This window comes from Cherax quadricarinatus, chromosome 28, assembly GCF_038502225.1.
Source record: "Cherax quadricarinatus isolate ZL_2023a chromosome 28, ASM3850222v1, whole genome shotgun sequence".
Lineage (NCBI taxonomy): Eukaryota > Metazoa > Arthropoda > Malacostraca > Decapoda > Parastacidae > Cherax > Cherax quadricarinatus.
This window is the reverse complement of record NC_091319.1, coordinates 24,937,266-24,961,786: the sequence shown is the minus strand read 5'-3', so window position 1 is coordinate 24,961,786 and position 24,521 is coordinate 24,937,266. Positions and strand designations below refer to the sequence as shown.

The following is a 24,521-nucleotide window of genomic DNA, read 5'->3' as shown; positions in this document are numbered from 1 at the left end:
AGAATTGATAGGGAACAATGTAGTAAAGAAAGCGAATGTCAGACTGAAGTTCCTGTATAGACAAGCACAGTGTCTACCTACTGAGGCTCGCAGGACCCTATGTCTAGCCCTTATACAATGCCATATGGATTACGCTTGCTCTTCATGGTACTCTGCCTTGACAAAAAAACTGAAAGATAGACTGAAAATCACCCAGAACAAAATCGTAAGATTCATCCTGGGGCTGGGACCAAGAGAACATGTAGGCCAGGATGAATTACAGCAGTTGGATATGCTGAATGTTGAAGACAGAGTAAAACAACTGAAGCTAAATCATGTTTATAAAATTGCTCACAAACAGTGTCCAGAATATCTTGCTGTCAATTTTGTCAAGGTTGGGAACCAAAGCAATCATAGTACTAGGGGATGGGAGCACAACTTTGTAGTACCCACAGTTAGTGGCCAGGCTTCAAACACCTTTTATTGTACAGCAATAAAGGAATGGAACAGACTGCCTGCACATGTCAAAGCCAGTCTTAGCATGAACCAGTTCAAGAAGAGTGCCAAAAGGTGTCTGATGAATGTAGCTACAGAAAGGGAGGGGAATGATTTTCTATTTTTTTAGCTAACATACGTGTAAATTTTACCTTATTCCTAGTAATGACCCTCGTATTGTAGATAGTCTTAATGACCCTCGTGTAGTAGATAGTCTTTTTAGTATGATAATAAGATGTTATCTTCATTGTAGAATAATAAGAAAATATTATAACCTTTATATTATAATAATAAGGTAAAAGGACCCCAATGGAAATAAGTCAATGTGTCTGACTTTTTTGGGTTATCCCAGGTTCTCTACACATATGCTGCTATGTATGATAATTCTATGTAACTGTATTTGTGTATACCTGAATAAACTTACTTACTTACTTATTATAGCCATTAGGAATGTGCAGCATGTGTGTGGAGAAGTTGCTTATATACTGCAGTCAGGTGAGCAGAAGCAGGAGGAGGCAGTCACCATCGGATTGAGGCTTTCACAAATTATCGCAAAAATAATATTTATATTTAAAAAAAAAAGTCAGTAAAACTGACAGATTGGCACCTACATATCCCAAGACCTGTCTCTTAAAAGTAGAATTAATACAACAACATTTAAGGTTTAAAGTCAACCAGAAGAGGCATTTTCTATTTGTTGCAAAGAAACCAATGTGTTTAATAAAATTAGCGAAATTAAAACTCATACAGCCCAAAATCACTGCGAACTTTTCACCGATCAAAACCCACCATCGCTCGAAGTTTCAAGCCGGTCAGAGAAGCATTCCTCAGTTTTTGCTTGGAATCTAACGACTTCAGGTTTATTAACTATGTTAGGAAACTGACAGATTTGCATCTACAACACCTAGACTTATTGAGCACCATCATTTTAATAAGATGCATCAGCCGCTAGAGGCTGAAGCCGTTCAGATGAGGCATACTCAGGTTATCTCAGGAAAAATATACAGCATTTTAAAAATAAAATTGGTACATTTACCACTACACACTCCATTAACAATACAAACCTTCTTCTAAAGACCAATGAGAAGAGACTTTCGCACGGAAGCCAAATACGGAATAGTCTATAAAATTGAGCTCGAGGTACCTGCATTTACCAATAGTTGCTTGATCCTTTCCCAACTGGATGAGGCGTTTTCAAGATACACATGAAAACCTTGGAAGGAAAAAAACATTTAGGCAACCACTTAAAAGGCATCCCTTTGGGAATACGTAAATCAGTATATTTAAGACGGAAGAGTTGAGAAACTGACGTTGGAAACTTCTTGAGAAAATTAAAGCAAAAATGAGGATAGGTTACAGCGGCTCGTAGTTGACTGGCTGTATGACCCTTATGGATTTAGCGCTTGGTTTTGACAATAATAATAAATCGTAGTTGAGAGGGTAGGGAGTTTAGTCTCAGCTCCTGGTTCAACCTCTTAACCACACTCCACCGGCTTCACAGGTTTCTGTCTCGTGGTCCCTTTTATACCTAGCCTTAAAACTGACCACGGTATTTGTTTCCACCACCTCTGAAGTTGTGCTTCCTAACCTCACTCACCACATTTATCAGTGCTTTTGCCTGGACAAGCTTACGTTTTGCAGGCTTTGCAAAAATTTTCTTGCGCGACTAAGTTAATCGGTGTCATATCTGATGCATACGTCTTCCCACCTCTTCCCGTCCGAGTTTACATACATACCTGAGAGATGTCGTCTTCAGAAAGGTCCGGTAAGCCAAGATCATCCTGAGTCAAGTCATAGTGAGCAGCAGCGGCAGAAGGGGTGTGCTGGGTTGGTGTGACGCTGGTGCTGCTGGAGCTGGCTACTCCTTGTCTGATGGAGGTGCTTTCCTCCCCCCATTTCCTCCTCGTACCACTGGGTAACATACACTAGGGTTGTATTAATCATCGCTGATAGATACATTGTTAGGATTAAAGTCTATTGATTTCACGAGGGTTATTAAGACTGCAGTTCACTAAATTACTAACTAGCAGTGATACTTGACATTCTAAAAATATTAAATAAGCTTACTGTGTATATAGAGAAATAGAAATAATCCCTTACTCCTTCCATAAAATATAACCTCCGAAAAAGACACAACAGCAAATTTAGCAATGAATTTTCTTACGTGTTGTAGTGTAATAACAGAAAAAGTCAATGTAAATTTGGACCAATTAAGTGAAGAAACACCAGGCTAGAAGAAGTATGTGGTGCACCTAATCTTGCAGTATTGCTCAGACAACAGTAAGCTACAACACCAGCAGAGATCATCACCTGGGCAAGTCAACAGAGTGCTCATCTCCGCTCGCAGACGTTGGTAGTAATATTGTGCTATCACCATGGAAATGAGTTGGGGTACGCAGGGGATACTGACTACTGCTGCTCCTCGAAGAAAGTCCTCTTTTTCTTGAGGCTGGAGTGTATGGTGTATTGAAGGTGGTTCTGGCAGACAACGCCGAGTAGTTAGTTCCTTGTACGTTGGGGGACGATTTGGTGAGGTAGTCAGAGGGGAGACTCTTGTGAAGCAGCGGCGTGGTGGAGGTACAACTCTGGTTCAGGGTCTCTCTCCGGTATGGCCACAATGATCCGCTCACGTCATGGGAGGAACTGCAGAGACATAAAGCACAAAGGATGGGTAAGCAGTGTCGGACAGAAATCTTTACGCTCTTCATAACCACAACATATCACTCCAACAGCGATGAGAGTTTTCAAGATAGCCAGCATACCCTCCGTAAGCAGTATATTAACATGGTCATCTCGCCCAGCTATTATAGTACAAAACAGAAGCTACAGCTGAATAACCCACAAGATAAATATATTTTGTATATAAGCCTGTAGACTGTTTAAACATTTTACTGTAATCAATACTCTCAATACATGCTTTCAATGAGAAAGTTTACTTACAAAATATTAAAATATCTGAGTATATAAATGGAGAAACTCACTTGGAGATACAGTGCTAGTTACAGCATTATGCCGTCCCTTCCCCACGCACGTACCAAAACACAAACACATACTATGAAAGATTATAATATATATATATATATATATATAATATATATATATATATATATATATATATATATATATATATATATATATATATATATATATATATATATATATATATATATATATATATATATGTCGTGCCGAATAGGCAGAACTTGCGATCTTGGCTTAAATAGCAACGCTCATCTTGCCATATAGGACAAGTGAAAATTTGTGTATGCAATAATTTCGCCAAAATCATTCTGAACCTAACGAAAAAAATATATTTCACTATCTTTGTTTAGTATTAAATTATTGTAAACAAATCTAAAATATATTTAGTTGGGTTAGGCTAAAATAAATTGTTCTTGTTATAATAAGGTTAGGTAAGTTTTCTAAGATTTTTTTGGTGCAAAATAAAAATAATTTACATTAACATTAATGAACTGAGCTTGCTACCATCTGCAGCTCATAAGACTGCCATCCCCACGAGCCCCTTTGTGGGGCGGGGTAGATGGCAGACCAGAGGCCTAGCTTCTCCCTACGACCCCCGTGAGGGTGGGGAATGTGGCTAGGCCTGGGGACACTTGGTCCCAAAGATGAGGAGGTACTTGTACCTCCTCCCATGGGAGACTTAAGTCTCGAGACACTCCCCAGATAGGGAGCCAAGGCCGGGTCACCACTACTTGGAAAAGACCCGGACCGGGAGAGTACCGGCGAATAATAATAAAAAAAAAAAACATTAATGAAAAAATATATCTTTAAACGTTATTTATTTATTTATTATCACACTGGCCGATTCCCACCAAGGCAGGGTGGCCCGAAAAAGAAAAACTTTCACCATCATTCACTCCATCACTGTCTTGCCAGAAGGGTGCTTTACACTACAGTTTTTAAACTGCAACATTAACACCCCTCCTTCAGAGTGCAGGCACTGTACTTCCCATCTCCAGGACTCAAGTCCGGCCTGCCGGTTTCCCTGAATCCCTTCATAAATGTTACTTTGCTCACACTCCAACAGCACGTCAAGTATTAAAAACCATTTGTCTCCATTCACTCCTATCAAACACGCTCACGCATGCCTGCTGGAAGTCCAAGCCCCTCGCACACAAAACCTCCTTTACCCCCTCCCTCCAACCCTTCCTAGGCCGACCCCTACCCCGCCTTCCTTCCACTACAGACTGATACACTCTTGAAGTCATTCTGTTTCGCTCCATTCTCTCTACATGTCCGAACCACCTCAACAACCCTTCCTCAGCCCTCTGGACAACAGTTTTGGTAATCCCGCACCTCCTCCTAACTTCCAAACTACGAATTCTCTGCATTATATTCACACCACACATTGCCCTCAGACATGACATCACTGCCTCCAGCCTTCTCCTCGCTGCAACATTCATCACCCACGCTTCACACCCATATAAGAGCGTTGGTAAAACTATACTCTCATACATTCCCCTCTTTGCCTCCAAGGACAAAGTTCTTTGTCTCCACAGACTCCTAAGTGCACCACTCACTCTTTTTCCCTCATCAATTCTATGATTCACCTCATCTTTCATAGACCCATCCGCTGACACGTCCACTCCCAAATATCTGAATACGTTCACCTCCTCCATACTCTCTCCCTCCAATCTGATATTCAATCTTTCATCACCTAATCTTTTTGTTATCCTCATAACCTTACTCTTTCCTGTATTCACCTTTAATTTTCTTCTTTTGCACACCCTACCAAATTCATCCACCAATCTCTGCAGCTTCTCTTCAGAATCTCCCAAGAGCACAGTGTCATCAGCAAAGAGCAGCTGTGACAACTCCCACTTTGTGTGTGATTCTTTATCTTTTAACTCCACGCCTCTTGCCAAGACCCTCGCATTTACTTCTCTTACAACCCCATCTATAAATATATTAAACAACCACGGTGACATCACACATCCTTGTCTAAGGCCTACTTTTACTGGGAAAAAATTTCCCTCTTTCCTACATACTCTAACTTGAGCCTCACTATCCTCGTAAAAACTCTTCACTGCTTTCAGTAACCTACCTCCTACACCATACACTTGCAACATCTGCCACATTGCCCCCCTATCCACCCTGTCATACGCCTTTTCCAAATCCATAAATGCCACAAAGACCTCTTTAGCCTTATCTAAATACTGTTCACTTATATGTTTCACTGTAAACACCTGGTCCACACACCCCCTACCTTTCCTAAAGCCTCCTTGTTCATCTGCTATCCTATTCTCCGTCTTACTCTTAATTCTTTCAATTATAACTCTACCATACACTTTACCAGGTACACTCAACAGACTTATCCCCCTATAATTTTTGCACTCTCTTTTATCCCCTTTGCCTTTATACAAAGGAACTATGCATGCTCTCTGCCAATCCCAAGGTACCTTACCCTCTTCCATACATTTATTAAATAATTGCACCAACCACTCCAAAACTATATCCCCACCTGCTTTTAACATTTCTATCTTTATCCCATCAATCCCGGCTGCCTTACCCCCTTTCATTTTACCTACTGCCTCACGAACTTCCCCCACACTCACAACTGGCTCTTCCTCACTCCTACAAGATGTTATTCCTCCTTGCCCTATACACGAAATCACAGCTTCCCTATCTTCATCAACATTTAACAATTCCTCAAAATATTCCCTCCATCTTCCCAATACCTCTAACTCTCCATTTAATAACTCTCCTCTCCTATTTTTAACTGACAAATCCATTTGTTCTCTAGGCTTTCTTAACTTGTTAATCTCACTCCAAAACTTTTTCTTATTTTCAACAAAATTTGTTGATAACATCTCACCCACTCTCTCATTTGCTCTCTTTTTACATTGCTTCACCACTCTCTTAACCTCTCTCTTTTTCTCCATATACTCTTCCCTCCTTGCATCACTTCTACTTTGTAAAAACTTCTCATATGCTAACTTTTTCTCCCTTACTACTCTCTTTACATCATCATTCCACCAATCGCTCCTCTTCCCTCCTGCACCCACTTTCCTGTAACCACAAACTTCTGCTGAACACTCTAACACTACATTTTTAAACCTACCCCATACCTCTTCGACCCCATTGCCTATGCTCTCATTAGCCCATCTATCCTCCAATAGCTGTTTATATCTTACCCTAACTGCCTCCTCTTTTAGTTTATAAACCTTCACCTCTCTCTTCCCTGATGCTTCTATTCTCCTTGTATCCCATCTACCTTTTACTCTCAGTGTAGATACAACTAGAAAGTGATCTGATATATCTGTGGCCCCTCTATAAACATGTACATCCTGAAGTCTACTCAACAGTCTTTTATCTACCAATACATAATCCAACAAACTACTGTCATTTCGCCCTACATCATATCGTGTATACTTATTTATCCTCTTTTTCTTAAAATATGTATTACCTATAACTAAACCCCTTTCTATACAAAGTTCAATCAAAGGGCTCCCATTATCATTTACACCTGGCACCCCAAACTTACCTACCACACCCTCTCTAAAAGTTTCTCCTACTTTAGCATTCAGGTCCCCTACCACAATTACTCTCTCACTTGGTTCTAAGGCTCCTATACATTCACTTAACATCTCCCAAAATCTCTCTCTCTCCTCTGCATTCCTCTCTTCTCCAGGTGCATACACGCTTATTATGACCCACTTCTCGCATCCAACCTTTACTTTAATCCACATAATTCTTGAATTTACACATTCATATTCTCTTTTCTCCTTCCATAACTGATCATTTAACATTACTGCTACCCCTTCCTTTGCTCTAACTCTCTCAGATACTCCAGATTTAATCCCATTTATTTCCCCCCACTGAAACTCTCCTACCCCCTTCAGCTTTGTTTCGCTTAGAGCCAGGACATCCAACTTCTTTTCATTCATAACATCAGCAATCATCTGTTTCTTGTCATCCACACTACATCCACGCACATTTAAGCATCCCAGTTTTATAAAGTTTTTCTTCTTCTCTTTTTTAGTAAATGTATACAGGAGAAGGGGTTACTAGCCCATTGCTCCCGGCATTTTAGTCTTTAAACGTATAAGAGAAAAATTCAGAAAGGACTTATTTTTAAATGAGTTCTTGCTAATTGACCAGTTTTACATATTCGGCATGACATTATATATATATATATATATATATATATATATATGTATATATATATATATATATATATATATATATATATATATATATATATATATATATATATATATATATTTTATTATCACACCGGCCGATTCCCACCAAGGCAGGGTGGCCCGAAAAAGAAAAACTTTCACCATCATTCACTCCATCACTGTCTTGCCAGAAGGGTGCTTTACACTACAGTTTTTAAACTGCAACATTAACACCCCTCCTTCAGAGTGCAGGCACTGTACTTCCCATCTCCAGGACTCAAGTCCGGCCTGCCGGTTTCCCTGAATCCCTTCATAAATGTTACTTTGCTCACACTCCAACAGCACGTCAAGTATTAAAAACCATTTGTCTCCATTCACTCCTATCAAACACGCTCACGCATGCCTGCTGGAAGTCCAAGCCCCTCGCACACAAAACCTCCTTTACCCCCTCCCTCCAACCCTTCCTAGGCCGACCCCTACCCCGCCTTCCTTCCACTACAGACTGATACACTCTTGAAGTCATTCTGTTTCGCTCCATTCTCTCTACATGTCCGAACCACCTCAACAACCCTTCCTCAGCCCTCTGGACAACAGTTTTGGTAATCCCGCACCTCCTCCTAACTTCAAACCACGAATTCTCTGCATTATATTCACACCACACATTGCCCTCAGACATGACATCTCCACTGCCTCCAGCCTTCTCCTCGCTGCAACATTCATCACCCACGCTTCACACCCATATAAGAGCGTTGGTAAAACTATACTCTCATACATTCCCCTCTTTGCCTCCAAGGACAAAGTTCTTTGTCTCCACAGACTCCTAAGTGCACCACTCACTCTTTTTCCCTCATCAATTCTATGATTCACCTCATCTTTCATAGACCCATCCGCTGACACGTCCACTCCCAAATATCTGAATACGTTCACCTCCTCCATACTCTCTCCCTCCAATCTGATATTCAATCTTTCATCACCTAATCTTTTTGTTATCCTCATAACCTTACTCTTTCCTGTATTCACCTTTAATTTTCTTCTTTTGCACACCCTACCAAATTCATCCACCAATCTCTGCAACTTCTCTTCAGAATCTCCCAAGAGCACAGTGTCATCAGCAAAGAGCAGCTGTGACAACTCCCACTTTGTGTGTGATTCTTTATCTTTTAACTCCACGCCTCTTGCCAAGACCCTCGCATTTACTTCTCTTACAACCCCATCTATAAATATATTAAACAACCACGGTGACATCACACATCCTTGTCTAAGGCCTACTTTTACTGGGAAAAAATTTCCCTCTTTCCTACATACTCTAACTTGAGCCTCACTATCCTCGTAAAAACTCTTCACTGCTTTCAGTAACCTACCTCCTACACCATACACTTGCAACATCTGCCACATTGCCCCCCTATCCACCCTGTCATACGCCTTTTCCAAATCCATAAATGCCACAAAGACCTCTTTAGCCTTATCTAAATACTGTTCACTTATATGTTTCACTGTAAACACCTGGTCCACACACCCCCTACCTTTCCTAAAGCCTCCTTGTTCATCTGCTATCCTATTCTCCGTCTTACTCTTAATTCTTTCAATTATAACTCTACCATACACTTTACCAGGTACACTCAACAGACTTATCCCCCTATAATTTTTGCACTCTCTTTTATCCCCTTTGCCTTTATACAAAGGAACTATGCATGCTCTCTGCCAATCCCTAGGTACCTTACCCTCTTCCATACATTTATTAAATAATTGCACCAACCACTCCAAAACTATATCCCCACCTGCTTTTAACATTTCTATCTTTATCCCATCAATCCCGGCTGCCTTACCCCCTTTCATTTTACCTACTGCCTCACGAACTTCCCCCACACTCACAACTGGCTCTTCCTCACTCCTACAAGATGTTATTCCTCCTTGCCCTATACACGAAATCACAGCTTCCCTATCTTCATCAACATTTAACAATTCCTCAAAATATTCCTTCCATCTTCCCAATACCTCTAACTCTCCATTTAATAACTCTCCTCTCCTATTTTTAACTGACAAATCCATTTGTTCTCTAGGCTTTCTTAACTTGTTAATCTCACTCCAAAACTTTTTCTTATTTTCAACAAAATTTGTTGATAACATCTCACCCACTCTCTCATTTGCTCTCTTTTTACATTGCTTCACCACTCTCTTAACTTCTCTCTTTTTCTCCATATACTCTTCCCTCCTTGCATCACTTCTACTTTGTAAAAACTTCTCATATGCTAACTTTTTCTCCCTTACTACTCTCTTTACATCATCATTCCACCAATCGCTCCTCTTCCCTCCTGCACCCACTTTCCTGTAACCACAAACTTCTGCTGAACACTCTAACACTACATTTTTAAACCTACCCCATACCTCTTCGACCCCATTGCCTATGCTCTCATTAGCCCATCTATCCTCCAATAGCTGTTTATATCTTACCCTAACTGCCTCCTCTTTTAGTTTATAAACCTTCACCTCTCTCTTCCCTCTTATATATATATATATATATATGTATATGTATAATTATATATATATATATATATATATATATATATATATATATATATATATATATATATATATATATATATATATATATATATATATATATATATATGCAATAAGATCACAGTAAACAGGTGATTTCAGAATATGCAAAACAACCACTCTGAAAGAATAGAGAAATTCCAAGCGATTTCGTGACTACTCACATTATCAAGGAACTATGAAAGTAAAGCATCCAAGGAAGCTATATAAGGGGTCTGGCCAGCACCTCACTATCAGATCCCACACCTGACGCGCGCCGACCCAACTTGGATAGGTCCTTTGCACAACTCACCCCCAAGCTATTCTACCCAAGAAAATTTAAAAATTATTTGTCCAGTGTATTATTAAATTCTTCCCAAATTCTATTAATTATAAATGGATCTAATTTATATAAACCAAAGGAAATATTCAGTTTTGACAATAATATGAATATTTCCTTTGGTTTATATAAATTAGATCCATTTATAATTAATAGAATTTGGGAAGAATTTAATAATACACTGAACAAATAATTTTTAAAATTTCTTGGGTAGAATAGTTTGTGGGGTGAGTTGTGCAAAGGACCTATCCAAGTTGGGTCGGCGCGCGTCAGGTGTTTAACCGTTGTGGGATCTGATAGTGAGGTGCTGGCCAGACCCCTTATATAGCTTCCTTGGATGCTTTACTTTCATAGTTCCTTGATAATGTGAGTAGTCACGAAAGCACTTGGAATTTCTCTATTCTTTCAGAGTGGTTGTTCTGCACACACACACATATATATATATATATGTATATATATATATATATATATATATATATATATATATATATATATATATATATATATATATATATATATATATATATATGCACACTTACTGAGGTTTTAATACTTGGTGTTGCATTCTTTACGCTTAATCACGTCTCTCAGCCATGTAGGAAGACTCTCACAAATTCTTGCGGGTTTAGGGAGGTATATTATTCCATGCCTCATGTAGAGCAGCCTCCAGCTGCAGGATGGAATTGATACCCTTGCCCAGTAAACTTTGTTTCACTACTGACCAGAGGTTCTTAATAGAGTTTAGGTCTGAGGAATTGCCTGGCTAGTCATTAAAGAACCTCACTTCACAGTCCTTAAGCCACTAAACTACAGATTTGGCAGTATGACACAGTGCACCATCCTGCATAAAAACCGTAGCCCCACACTTGTCAAACGCCTCAGGTAAATTGTCACACAATAACTCCAGGTAATTATACTGGTTCATATACTGGCTTTTGGGAAGCACAATGAGTTCACCAACACTGAGCACTGAAACACCCCCAAACCATGAGAGAGTTTGGGTGTTTGGTGGTCCTACAGGTCACTACCTCTGGGCCGGTACACATGTCCCCCACGGTTACAGGTGATGGTGAAGGTTGTTTCATCACTCCAAAGTACTTCAGACCACTGTTGAGGATTCCAGTGAAGATATTTCTTTGCATAATCCAGACTACGTTTCTTCTGTGGCTTCGAGAGGATCGGTTTTTTAACCTGGCAGTGACTACTGTACCCCAGTTCTGACACATGTCTGTTACCAGTTCTTACAGACACCTCTGAGAGAAGATGTGGGTTCTTTTCATTCAGTTCTCCAGCAGTTATCTTAGGAGTACTCTAACTGCTTCTTCAACAGTTAAGGTACGAACAGATGTCTTCTTCGAAGGGCCAGGCCGAGGTTTGGCACATGGTAACTCGACACCTCTACCAGCCTTGAAGGCTGCACCCAGGTCCTCTCTGAACGGTCACACACACCAACATTCTCCACTATTTCTTTTGTCTAGTGCCAAGCTTTGTGAAGCCCTGTGACTTGAGCTCAGGTGTTAAAGACTTCCTTTTACCCATAATCAAACATGTATAGTCCCAAAACCAAAGGGAACACCGGACAAAAGATGGGGCATATGAAAGACAAAAGTGCAACACTTCCTCTCACACGGCAGCCACATGAGCACTGAGTCGTCACTGTGGAGTGTGGCGGCAGGCTGTTGTCGGCAGTGTCACTGATTACCCATATTACGTGTCTAGTATATATATATATATATATATATATATATATATATATATATATATATATATATATATATATATATATATATATATATATATATATATATATATATATAGTAACCAGCTGTATTATATATAGGCTCCCTGTCCAGTTAGGCTCAGTGGCCAGCTGTGACGTCACATAGCCGCGCATGTGAGAGCTTGCCTGCAGGCCTCCCTCTCAGTTCCAGACTAGGCATAGGCGAGACATATAGGTATGGGCTTCCCCTCACAAGACTCTGTCAATATAAGTTAACAACCATCTTTATGTGTATTCTTCAACCGGCATATCTCCAAAGGCACTCACGCAACACCGTGACTTCATGCTAACAGCTGCTACCCGTCATAATGCACTGATGAAAAAAGACCCCCTGTACGGCAGTCCTTTGATTTTCGCCACTAGCACTGTACATTTGAAACAAAAAATGAAGAGGTGCGCATATTTAAACCTCTTACTGAGATCCTCTTCAACAGAAAAGTTAAAAGTAGAAACGTACATCCTAATGTTCATTTCTTGCTTTATTATTATTAATGTCTCCACCTTGGTTTCCCAGCCTCCAGTAACTGTGTTCATTATACTACCAACATTACATAACATGGTGTGCATACGTTCCTTCAAACACAGCAGTACTCTAATGTGTATTTAAAATAAACTCGGTTTAACTGAACTACTGATGCTCCATACATTATGTATATTCTCACCAATGTAAACCAATGAAAGTTATTCATTCATAATACCGATTCAGGCCTAACATGTCTCTTAATCCTTGAAAAACACTTGTACACCTTCTGTGCATACAAGTTTAGCTCAGCGTATGAACACAAGTGTAACACCTACCTCACACTAGCACAAGTGTAACACCTACCTCACACTAGCACAAGTGTAACATTTACCTCACACTAGCACAAGTGTAACACTTACCTCACACCAACATAAGTGTAACACAGTTTCCTTATTTTGGGGTGGGGGTGGGGGTGGGGAAGGTTCAACATTCCTCAGGTGGGAGACGACCGGTGTTAAAGAAAAAAAAAGGTAGCTACTTCTAATCAAGGCGGATTTTAGACGGACCCTCTTAACATACGACAGTGTATTAACCCAGGATAAGTCATAATGAACAACTGTCAGTAAATAAACAGAAGAATGGAAGGGAACTCGAACATTGGTTCATGTGTGTGGCATGCCCAGTGCTGTACCATTCACCTACAAAGGTTAAAATAAAATTATTTTACAACCAACAGTGCCGGTTATAAAATAATTAAATTTTCACTTGTGACTAAATAGCACACACCTGGGCCTGTAACACTCAAGGACCACGGTCTGAGTCCCCGTCCATTCTTCTCTTTATTCATAGGATTGTGTAACTAAGATAGTTAACATATGAAGAGCTCCAAATTATAGAAACAAGTGGGTCATTTCACAGTAATTTTATAGGTAGTATTTTCTTCATATCTCTTATACAATCTGTAATGAGACAAGCAGGTAAGAATGTAAATCCACATAACTGATAACAAACACAGTTAAATGGACAGGTTATGCACTATAAAGGTACCATTCACAAACATTTAACAAAACTGAAGTGCAGAGCGAACAACTTTTTGGTCCACCCTGCCCCATTATCAACTTAGAATTTAGATCAAACTGAAACTAGTTTTTCATCTCAAATGTGCGGTACGGATTTTTTTTAAATTTTCCTAAATTCAGCATGTGTAAATGTGAATATAATAATTGTGTATAAAATGTAATGCTGATTTGATCGTTTAAGAAATTTTGTGTGAAGTTGGGTGTGTAGGGGAGATGTCATAATGAATTAATGCGTGAGCACTGGTTGTGGTGAAATCGTCTAGTAATCCAGCATAATCGAGGCCATAATTGATTGGATTGGCCTCAAACTATAATTAATAAGAAGTGGAATGTCCCCTGCTGAAGAATAGGGACAGAAAATTTGTGGGGCCTCCAGAGTTAGGTGATGATAGTGGAAATAATGAGGTGTTGCCATGCAATACATCCAGTATGTATGCCATTATCCTTTCATTTAGATTTCTCGCCAGCCAGTAGAATTCTATTCGTTAGGTAGGCTTTGTGGTGTGATCCAACTACAATATAAATGGTAAGTGGTAATACAAATTTCTTAATTATCTAACTTTTGGTACATATGTGCCTGGTGTCAATTAGAAAATTCTAACCATGTCAATGTGTATTAGTGTTCCCATTAATCATTATTGGAGATCAGTTCCTTTAATTTTCATACAGTCCACACTATTTTATAATTTACTATCCTGGAGTTTACCTGGAGAGAGTTCCGGGGGTCAACGCCCCCGCGGCCCGGTCTGTGACCAGGCCTCCTGGTGGATCAGAGTCTGATCAACCAGGCTGTTGCTGCTGGCTGCACGCAAACCAACGTACGAGCCACAGCCCGGCTGATCAGGAACTGACTTTAGGTGCTTGTCCAGTGCCAGCTTGAAGACTGCCAGGGGTCTGTTGGTAATCCCCCTTATGTGTGCTGGGAGGCAGTTGAACAGTCTCGGGCCCCTGACACTTATTGTATGGTCTCTTAACGTGCTAGTGACACCCCTGCTTTTCATTGGGGGGATGGTGCATCGTCTGCCAAGTCTTTTGCTTTCGTAGTGAGTGATTTTCGTGTGCAAGTTCGGTACTAGTCCCTCTAGGATTTTCCAGGTGTATATAATCATGTATAATAATGTAATTTAATGTCAGGTCAAGCTTTTTTTTTGTGAGTGATGTAGGAGTGGGCATCGAAAGAGTGGCAGTTCTGTGACCTACTATGACTAAGTCCCTTATACCTCACCCAAATTATTTGCATGTAATAAATTAGGAAATACCCTGTAAACCTCATGAAGGTAATTTCTCACATGCGGGTTAGTTGTGAACTGCTCCAGTCACAGTACTGTTACTTTTACTTTTATTGATGCAGGGTCTTACTAAACACGTGTTTTTAACCTGTCACTGCGCGTCGCCCACTGTGCTCCTGACAAGGCTGACGCAGGTACACTCTGAGCCACGCCAGTCATGCTGCTACTGCAGCTCCTAGAGGTGGAGGCTCCCACATTGACACCTAAAGTGGCCTCTCGCCTTCCACCGACGCCAATGCTGGTACTTGAACTTCTGGAGGTGGAAGCTCCCACGTTAACATCCGAACTGAGAAGTGCACTGGGCAGGTCCGAGAGTGTATCTGAGGGAAAGCTCCTTGAGTTTTCTTTGCCACGCGACATACTGAAGGCTTTGTCGTGGGACGGCCTTGTGTTCAATGGCAAAGCTGCGAACACCTACAACGTATTTCCTGTCGCACACACCAACCTAGAAGCATAAGTTGTTGTTGTTATTATTATTATAGTGAATGGTAAGCACTAAACACAAAAAGAGTCACAACTTCCAGGAACTGGGAGCCAGGCAGGTTTACCTGAGAGAGGGTAGCTCCCATCAGGTTTACCTGAGAAAGGGTAGCTCCCATCAGATTTACCTGAGAAAGGGTAGCTCCCATCAGGTTTACCTGAGAGAGGGTAGCTCCCATTAGGTTTACCTGAAGAAGGGTAGCTCCAATTCCATCATACAGGCACTGCCCTTGAAGGGTATAAGACGAAATAGGGATTCACTGTAAACATATAAATTTCATAAGTATTTAGGTATCACAACTTTACAGCACGTACATGATAGGTTGGGATACTCTGAAGTTGTGGTAATGATGACAGCTATCAAACATTTACCCATCACCTTACATTTTTTAGCTTGGTTAACCTACTGTGATCATAATTTCAGAAATATTCCGGAAAAAAACCCAGAAATATTGTAGGAAGAGGCGTACGTGAAATAAAATAAGTGCATGTCAGCATATATATTATATATTTTCGTGCATGTTCTATGTAAATAATTCCGATTAAATCAGGAATACACGAAGAGTAATTGTGACGGGCGAAGTGTTTACACAGCACAAGGTTTGCACGCTACCCTTCACAAATCCTTCCCTTTCAATATCTCGTATTCGAGCAGTATAAACTTTCAGTACGTAGCATATATTTCAACTCGATGAATTTCCGACTTTTATATCTAAAACCCAGGTATCTAGTTACTGCTAGATGAACCGGGCAGCAGGTATAAGGAAAACTGCCAATGCGTCTGGTCTCTCTCTTAGATAGGCTGTTGCGAGGTTTGAAAAGTTCTTGGACAGTAATAAAAAATACAACGCACATAAAAAAATGTAAAATTAAACAAAAATAAATAATTTTTAGCATGAACAACACACACCAGACAAATAAATTCTCTTGTACCAAATCAAAATAACCGGTGTCAGTTAAAAATCTCATTAAATTGTCTGTGCTTAAAGATTTTTCTAAAAGCTCCCAGAGATTCGCACAGGCACAAAGGTAATTATAAAAACCACGGCGAAAGTGAAAAGGTCTAATTGTAGTCAATCATTTAAAATGTATCTTAGAGTTAGCTGCATGCCACATGATACATACACAGGTGGTTATGGGTGAGATGTTTATACTCACTCCTCAGTCAGCTGGTTCATCTGTAAGTGACGATTATTGCTGATGGAGCGCGAAGCTTCCCAAGCTCACTGAACCCTATATAACTTGATCCTTGTTTGTAGGACCTACTGGGTTTGTTACTTTCCAAGGACATAACCATGTGTGCCACATAAAGCCACTGAGGCAAATATCTGTTAAACAGTGAGCTCGAAACAGCAGACGTTGCCTCAGCATCCACGTTTTCATTTCCCGGGACATCAAAAGAATGTCACATCCGTCTCTTCAAGGGACCGAATCCAGATCCTTTTAGCTGTGAGTCAAACACTCTAGTCATTGGTCTGGTCAGACACACTAATACTCATTAACGCTCCAGTTCACCTGGAAACTAAATCACGAATATCTGAATTTCTGTTTTAGGATATAAAATCTCAGTGTGTATTTGTTGAGATATATTCCTCTCTTTGTATATACACTAAGATATTCACTTCTCAACTGCATATTCACTGCATATTCTTTCGTTGCACATTACCTTAAAATAATCATTTGCTCTGCTTAGATTGTATTTGATCTAATTCATTATTAGTAGCTTCGAAAATTAGCCCCAAACCAGTATAATACAGATTAGTCTTCAAGATGACTATTAACCACCGTCTGCATGACTTCAGTTTCGACGTTCACATTTTAGCTATATCTTTTAGGTGTTTATCTGATACTAAAGAACGCAGTCATCAGCATATAACAGGTGTTTACATTTAATCCTAATGAGTATATCACTTAAGTAACATAAGATAGTAGAAGGCTGAAGATACTTCCTCGTGGAGCTCCCACGATGTCAGCAAGAATTCCGAGTCCGTATTTTTATCTTTAACAATTTATGTTTTGTTGTTCAGGTAAGATTTGAACCAGTCTACAGAGCCTATGCTAATAGCTTGTAGTTTGTTTTACCTAATATATCTTGGTTCATTGTAACAAAGGCCTTTTGTAGGTCTAAAGCAACAATCCCTGTAAAATTCCCTTGCGAAATTTTGGTTTTGATATAGCACATAAGATGAATGAGGCAATTTATAAGTGTATGAGATTCGTAAAGCATGATTGATAACTATAAAAGAATTAATGATCATTAAGATATCCCCCTACTTGATAATATACTGCCCACTCTGGATTTGTAAATAATGCTCAGGCCTATTATCACTGATATCCGACTTGAGCCAATTCGGCACGGTATTAGTGATGATAAATATAATCAAATGGGTTCCTGACGACAGCTGGCGACCGTTTTGCTGTCAGGTAAACATATGTATAATTTTCACATCATAGCTAGGGAGAATCCATCTCTATTGACCAGGTTGCTGGGGAGAAGTTTCGCGCAGCGATAGTACATCGTCCGTCTTCGTCTCCTTTGGTCAAGTTAGGTCTAATACCCTGACACACCTGACAATTTTCAACATTCAGTTTCGATTTACATGGTTACTGCTTTTCTGGGCCCACTCCTTTGTGCTGACGCCCCATAAATGGCTGAAAAACAAGAACGTTATTTTCATTATTAAGCTCTGACGGCTAAAAGATTTTATTTGGATTAGTAACCCCAGAGGCGTTAATACTTCAGGATAATCCGAAAAAACCAAGGAGCGTTTCTTATTTTCGTTGGAGTCCTTAGGCCATTCCCTAAGATGTCACCCACAACAGTCTATTAACACATGGGTATCAATTTACTGTTAGGTGAACAATGGCTTGCCCAGTTTCCTCGCCCCGACGAAGATTAAACCCAAGTCCTTTCAGATATGAGCCGAACGCTGCATCGTTGAGATAGTTACAACAGAGATGGTTACAGCTAACAGACGCTGGAATAATAGCTTTACTGTATACATAGCCTTCATGGTGGTGAACATCCTATAGGGTCCACGAAACCCAGGTGTGTATTTACTGGGCGAGAAAGAGACGAAACGTATAGGTTGATCTCCTTTCTTTATGCTGTGACGCCTGAGCGCTAGTTTGTGCACCCCATGCTCATCCTGTGAGAGGTAGCGCTACAAAACAGGATTACATGTCAGAATAGGTCTTTGTTAGACCCCACTGAGCAATGTTACATCACTATGAAGAAAAATTAGCCATTACTTATTTTGTAATTATTTCAGATAGTTGATGTGCACAATACAGCATGGAATACATTATAAATAATAGATATTACCACTAAATAAATGGTCATAACTGGGTTACAATCTCTATAAAAACAGTTCATTCATCTAGTCGATGCAAAACGTGGATACAACCTCAAGATTTCAGATATCTTACCATTAATGATAAAATACTTTACCATATCCTGTAAGATATATATGGAGGTCTCTCAGAAATGTTGGATGTTTGGATACTCTAAGACATAATGTTTGAGTGTATGACCGTGTCTCTGTCCACACACTTTGCACTTTATCTCATTAACATCTTCATACAAACCGTACTGCTCGAGATACTTATAGCCCACCCTAAGTCTATCAGTAACAGCCTCTTGCAGTCTACTAATCTTTGTACCTTCTCCTGTAGATGTTTAATTTGACACATTTTATTATGGTGGATAAAGAATCTGCTAGTTCCTATCTGTACTGTTCTAATTTCTTCACGCTCGTTTCCTAGTTCCTTTCCAACGACGTTTAGTAAACTTTTGTTTGAAAGACAAAATTATACTCAACATTCTTTTTATTTAATGATTGTTTAGCTAATTCGTCAACTTTGTCATACTCCCGGAGGCCTACCTGGAATTTACCTGGAGAGAGTTCCGGGGGTCAACGCCCCCGCGGCCCGGTCCGTGACCAGGCCTCATGGTGGATCACAGCCTGATCAACCAGGCTGTTACTGCTAGCTGCACGCAATCCAGGAATGACATGAAATCAACAAAAGTTTAACTATAATCCCTTTCTTAATAATTTGAGTAAATCTGCCTGGCTTCATACATAAGCATGCTACATTCAGGTTTCAGGCTATTTATAGAAAGTAATGTGGTTCGTGCGTTGGACTACGTGCGGCCAGCAGTAACAGCCTGGTTGATCAGGCCCTGATCCACCGGGAGGCCTGGTCGTGGACCTGGCCGCGGGGGCGTTGATCTCCGGAATACCCTCCAGGTAGGAAAGAGTCAGTTAAAATTACAGTGTGTGCAGTCGTAGCTTCCACAAGCTTGAGAACAAGTATGGCAAACAGCTCACAGTTTGTAACGTGGAAGCCCAGTGATTAATTCTAATACACCTCTGTATTATAGTACCATCAGGCCCTCCCAGTCAGGAATAAGGGAACCCTCAGCATAGTCTGGGTGATAGTACTGTTTGTCCATAGGTCGGATAAGATTAAGGACCCCAATGGAAATAAGTTAGACAGTCCTCGATGAAGCACTGACTTTCTTGGGTTATCCTGGGTGGCTAACCCTCCGGGGTTAAAATTCCGAATGAAATCTTATCTTATCTTGTCGTGTAAGTGTTCCAGAGCACTGACTTTAGAAAGTAATGGAAGTTGGGGATTATGCATTAATTTCTTGGGAGGATAGGTGGGCAAAATATTATAAAATCTCCTTCCCTTATACCAGCTGCTGCTGTTTACCTAACAGTAAATAAGTACCACGGAGTTAGTCGGCTGTTGTAAGTCACATCCAAGAGAAAGATCCCAAGAGAAATTAGCCATAGTTAACTGTGTTGGGCTATCTTTGATTAATAATTATCTTGGGATCAATAACCTAAGGATGTCTAATTAATCTTAATGGTTTGTGTCTCCCAACCGAAAGACCCAGGTTCGAGCCTGGGGCAGTTGAAGACGCGCAGACAAGATCTAGGGAACTGGAGAACAGATCCAATTCCTTGGAAGAAGCGCAGCCAAGATCTAGGGAACTGGAGAACAGATCCAATTCCTTAGATCAAGAGCCCCCTCACCAGCGTCAAGGAAACTCCCTTAAGGGGTATTAATCCCGATCATTGTGGCTTATTTCCACTGGGGTCCTTTTAGGATTACCCCCCTCTCCCAGCCTCCCGGAATGCTACGTCGACTAAATCCTAGGCATTTATTTAATTTCCAGGTAATAAATGACCATCTATTAGAATGCTGTCCCATATATCCCGCCTTACGTTGGGTTCGACCCCATAGCCCCCTCGGTAATGAGCCGAACTGTGATACGAGGTACCTGGATGTTAGATGACTATTGTGGGGTCGCATCTTGGGGAAGGGAACCCTTTACACTAATGGAAATAAGTTGTATTTATTACTCATTGGTTATCCTGAGTTACTAACTCTCTGAATCAAGTGTCTGTCTCCCTTCTCTCTGTCTCTTCTCGCTATCTCCCTTCTCTCTTTCTCTCTAGCAATAAGTAGATACCTGGGTGTTAGTCGACTGGTGTGAGTAGCACCCTGGGACACAAGATTAAATGGTTCCAATGGAAATAAAAGTGAGTCCTCGATGACGCGTTGAGCTTCTTGGGTTATCATGGGTGGCTAACTCTCTAGGTTAAAAATTCGAACAAATATTATCTTATATTATTATCTTTCCTCGCCCCTCTCGTTTGCTTTTAATAAGCATGTGCTAGTTAAGATACTGTTTTCTGTTGTCGTGACTTTACAGAAAATGGAAATATTTAATAGTTTTTCACGGCGTAATTTCCTGCCCCCCCCCCCTCCCGGTTAAAGTCCTCGTACCTCATGAAAATTTTTAATTATTACGATTTTTTTGTTTCTTGAAAAAATTGTCAATTTCCTCAATGTCCACACCCCCTTGACAGGGTATGAAGGGATATAAATGGAAATAAGGGTAACAAGACTGGTTAGGTGACACACCCTCATTCTGTACTGAGTCAGTGAGTTAAGTCACTGCTTGAACTGCTACGTAAAGCTATAACAATCTACCCACTACTACACAGATGAAATTAATGCCCAAACACGATGTTCAGCAAGGAAGATGAGTGCAACATTCTTTTCATTAAGTTTAAGATCGATGCTGCACTAATTAAAGGCAAATCCACGTTGTCTGGGAAAGGTAGTAATACTTACAACATATTTAGAGTTCTGTCCAGTACCAGGAATTTTTTTTACCTGAACTACAGAATATGAGCTGTGTATACGTGGAGCTCCCTAAATCATGGAAAAATAGTCTCATCTTTCCTATTCCAAAACCCAATCAAGAAAATGCATTTCGCCCAATATCTCTTACTAGCTGCTCATATGAAACATTTGAAAAGATGATTCTAAATCGTCTCATGCGTAGAATTAAACAATCATTGTCTCCCAGGCTGTGAGGTTTCACACATGGAAGGCATAACCACCTTTCTCACCCTGCACACTGGCAGCTCCCATTGTGCCTTCCTTGACCTTAATTCTGCCTCTGATATACCTAACCAACATGTAATCATTAATGAACTTGCCGGAATGTATGTAGGAGGATGACTTCTCCGCTTAATTAAAGGCTACCTGACTTAGGAACCCACAGAGGTGTCGATAGTTCCACCTTACTCAATATTATAATTAATGCTTTAATAATTTTCATGCCTTGCTAGTCCAATCATTATATGACCACTTTTCTGATGATATAATGATTCACACCACCGGACTGTCCAGCTCCCATAATATTTTTAACCATGTAATTGATTCGCGTCAGGACCTGTGGTTAATCATCTCTGCGGTGAAAACGAAGATAGTTATCAGGTGTCCTTCCGACAAAGAGAAACAGTCCTCAGAATCTAGTTGCAAGATTGGACACGGCTCAAAGATGTAACTATATACAGGTATCTAGGCTTTGAGGTCACACTACTTGAACTTGTAACAAAACTTTGTCGGCAATGCACGAGGAGGATGAAAGCACTTCGAGCTGTTGCAGGGTTTCATCCTAAGTACGGTTCTAATGTGAAAATTATGTATTTTGCTTACAATAGATTATTGGTTGACCATGCTGCACCCTTACCTGCTCTTGTGTCAGACTGGAAGATTGGAGAGGCTTGAAAAATTGCAAAATGAAGATAGGAGGATCGTCCTTTGATGTCCACGTATAGTCAAAATCCTAAACATGCGGAAAAAAACTAGATATTTCAAACATTAGAGATCGTGTCACTGAAAGAAATGTCCTCAGTGGTGTTAATATAATCATGAAAATACATTCTAACCTTGCACAGAAACCTTGGCCGGGCTCCGGAAGTAAAAGACTCTCGGAACTCATCAAAGGTATATCAAAAATTTCTTTAGCACCGGTGAACGTTTCTCCCAAAGAATTATAAAACAAGAAATGACCTGACAATGAAACAGATACATAATCTCTGTCAAGTATGATAACAGTGACATTTACCTGCACCATGGGAGACTACCTCTTTCCCAACCACCATCCCTCACTTTCCTCCAAAGAACCTTATTAAATCACAACCAAAGCTTCATTTTAAAGCCAAATATAATGGTAATGATGCTTTAGTCACAGTACTCTCTTGCATAATTAATGCATGTTGATGACTCTGTTCACCAACCCACTGGTGTAGCTGGTAAGTGTCGTTGTTGTCGTGCAGTTATGGTTTCCATATAGAAAGTGGAGCCCGTATCAATAAATGAGCTTCTATCCTTCAAAATGAACTATTTGCCATACTCCCTTCTCCCTGTCGAGGGAGTGTCTGAGACTTAAGTCTCCCATGGGAGGAGGTACAAGTACCCCCTCATCGTTGGGACCAACTGTCCCCAGGCCTAGCCACATTCCCCGCCCTCACGGGGCTCGTAGGGAGAAGCTAGGCCTCTCTGATCTGCCATCCCCGCCCCAAGGGGGCTGATGGGAATGACAGTCTTGTGAGCTGCAAGCTCTGGCTCAGGCACCTAGCCTGCCCTAGAAGGGCTGGGCATGGTGTCGATCTCAAAGGCACATGTCTTCAAGGAGGGAGCATATTTTAATCTTGGGCTGTCAACTAATAGTTTTAGAACAATAATATGAAAAATAACTTCAGGTAAACGCCATGGACTTAAGACCGAGGAAGACTGACACCAGTCAGTTTATCAGCATTCTCTTATGCAGGGGGATAAAATTAGCACTCTTGATGTTATGTCACTACTGCCCAGCTTCGGATGGGTTAAAAGTACCACCAGGTCCAGGAAGTTACACCACCAGCTCATGTAGACATAACTAAACGTAAACTCTGCCAGATGGACTATTGTCACGCCCTACACCATTATGTGCTCTGAACGTGTTTGCTCAGATTTTATCCTCTTACTTGCAACATTGCAGGCTCCTGATGTGTCGATTGCAACACGAAAACCTAGGCCTTGAGTTATCTTCCAACTTCCCCCGTGGTTGTTTTGTATCTTTCATCGGGTGTTCGCGATTTTTTGCATATAACAGCGCCTTTCAAGGTAGGTGAAATATCTGAAATCACTCCCTGTGAAAGCAATAGACTCGGTAGGCGGTGCAATATCCCCCCAATGAAAAGCAGGGGTGCTACTAGCACTATAAGACTGATTTTTGCGAAATTATTGCGTACACAAATTTTCGCTTGACTTATTCGGCAAGAAGAGCGTTGGTATTTAAGCCAAAATTCCAAGTTTTACATATTCGGCACGACACACACACACACACACACACACCCAGTAGCGGTCAGTGAAGAGGCGGGGCCAGGAGCTGAGTCTCGACCCCTGCAACCACAATTAGGTGAGTACACACACAGTGATGAATAACCCGTCACAGAACTGCAGGAGGCCAAGAGAAGAATATGAAGAGAGCAACAGAGCAATGGTGGACACACTGAGGTGTCAAGAAGAGCTCACGTGAGTAGAGCGAAGTTACTAGTTATGGGCGATTTCAATGATAA

General features: G+C 40.6%; 1 protein-coding gene across 2 annotated transcripts in view; it reads right to left on the bottom strand.

Annotated features, from left to right (window-relative positions):
* The window catches only part of LOC128693167 (mutS protein homolog 5-like), a 96,785-nt gene extending 74,039 nt beyond the window's left edge, over positions 1-22,746 (bottom strand). For both annotated transcript variants that reach the window (XM_070089485.1, XM_070089484.1), the window contains exons 1-4: positions 22,649-22,746; positions 15,197-15,553; positions 2,785-3,117; positions 2,211-2,385 (exon numbers count right to left, since the gene is read on the bottom strand). In XM_070089485.1, coding sequence (XP_069945586.1) covers positions 2,211-2,385; positions 2,785-3,117; positions 15,197-15,468 — 780 coding nt within the window. In that variant the 5' untranslated portion in view covers positions 15,469-15,553; positions 22,649-22,746. The remainder of the gene's footprint in view (positions 1-2,210; positions 2,386-2,784; positions 3,118-15,196; positions 15,554-22,648) is intronic.
* Between the last annotated feature and the right edge of the window lie 1,775 nt (positions 22,747-24,521).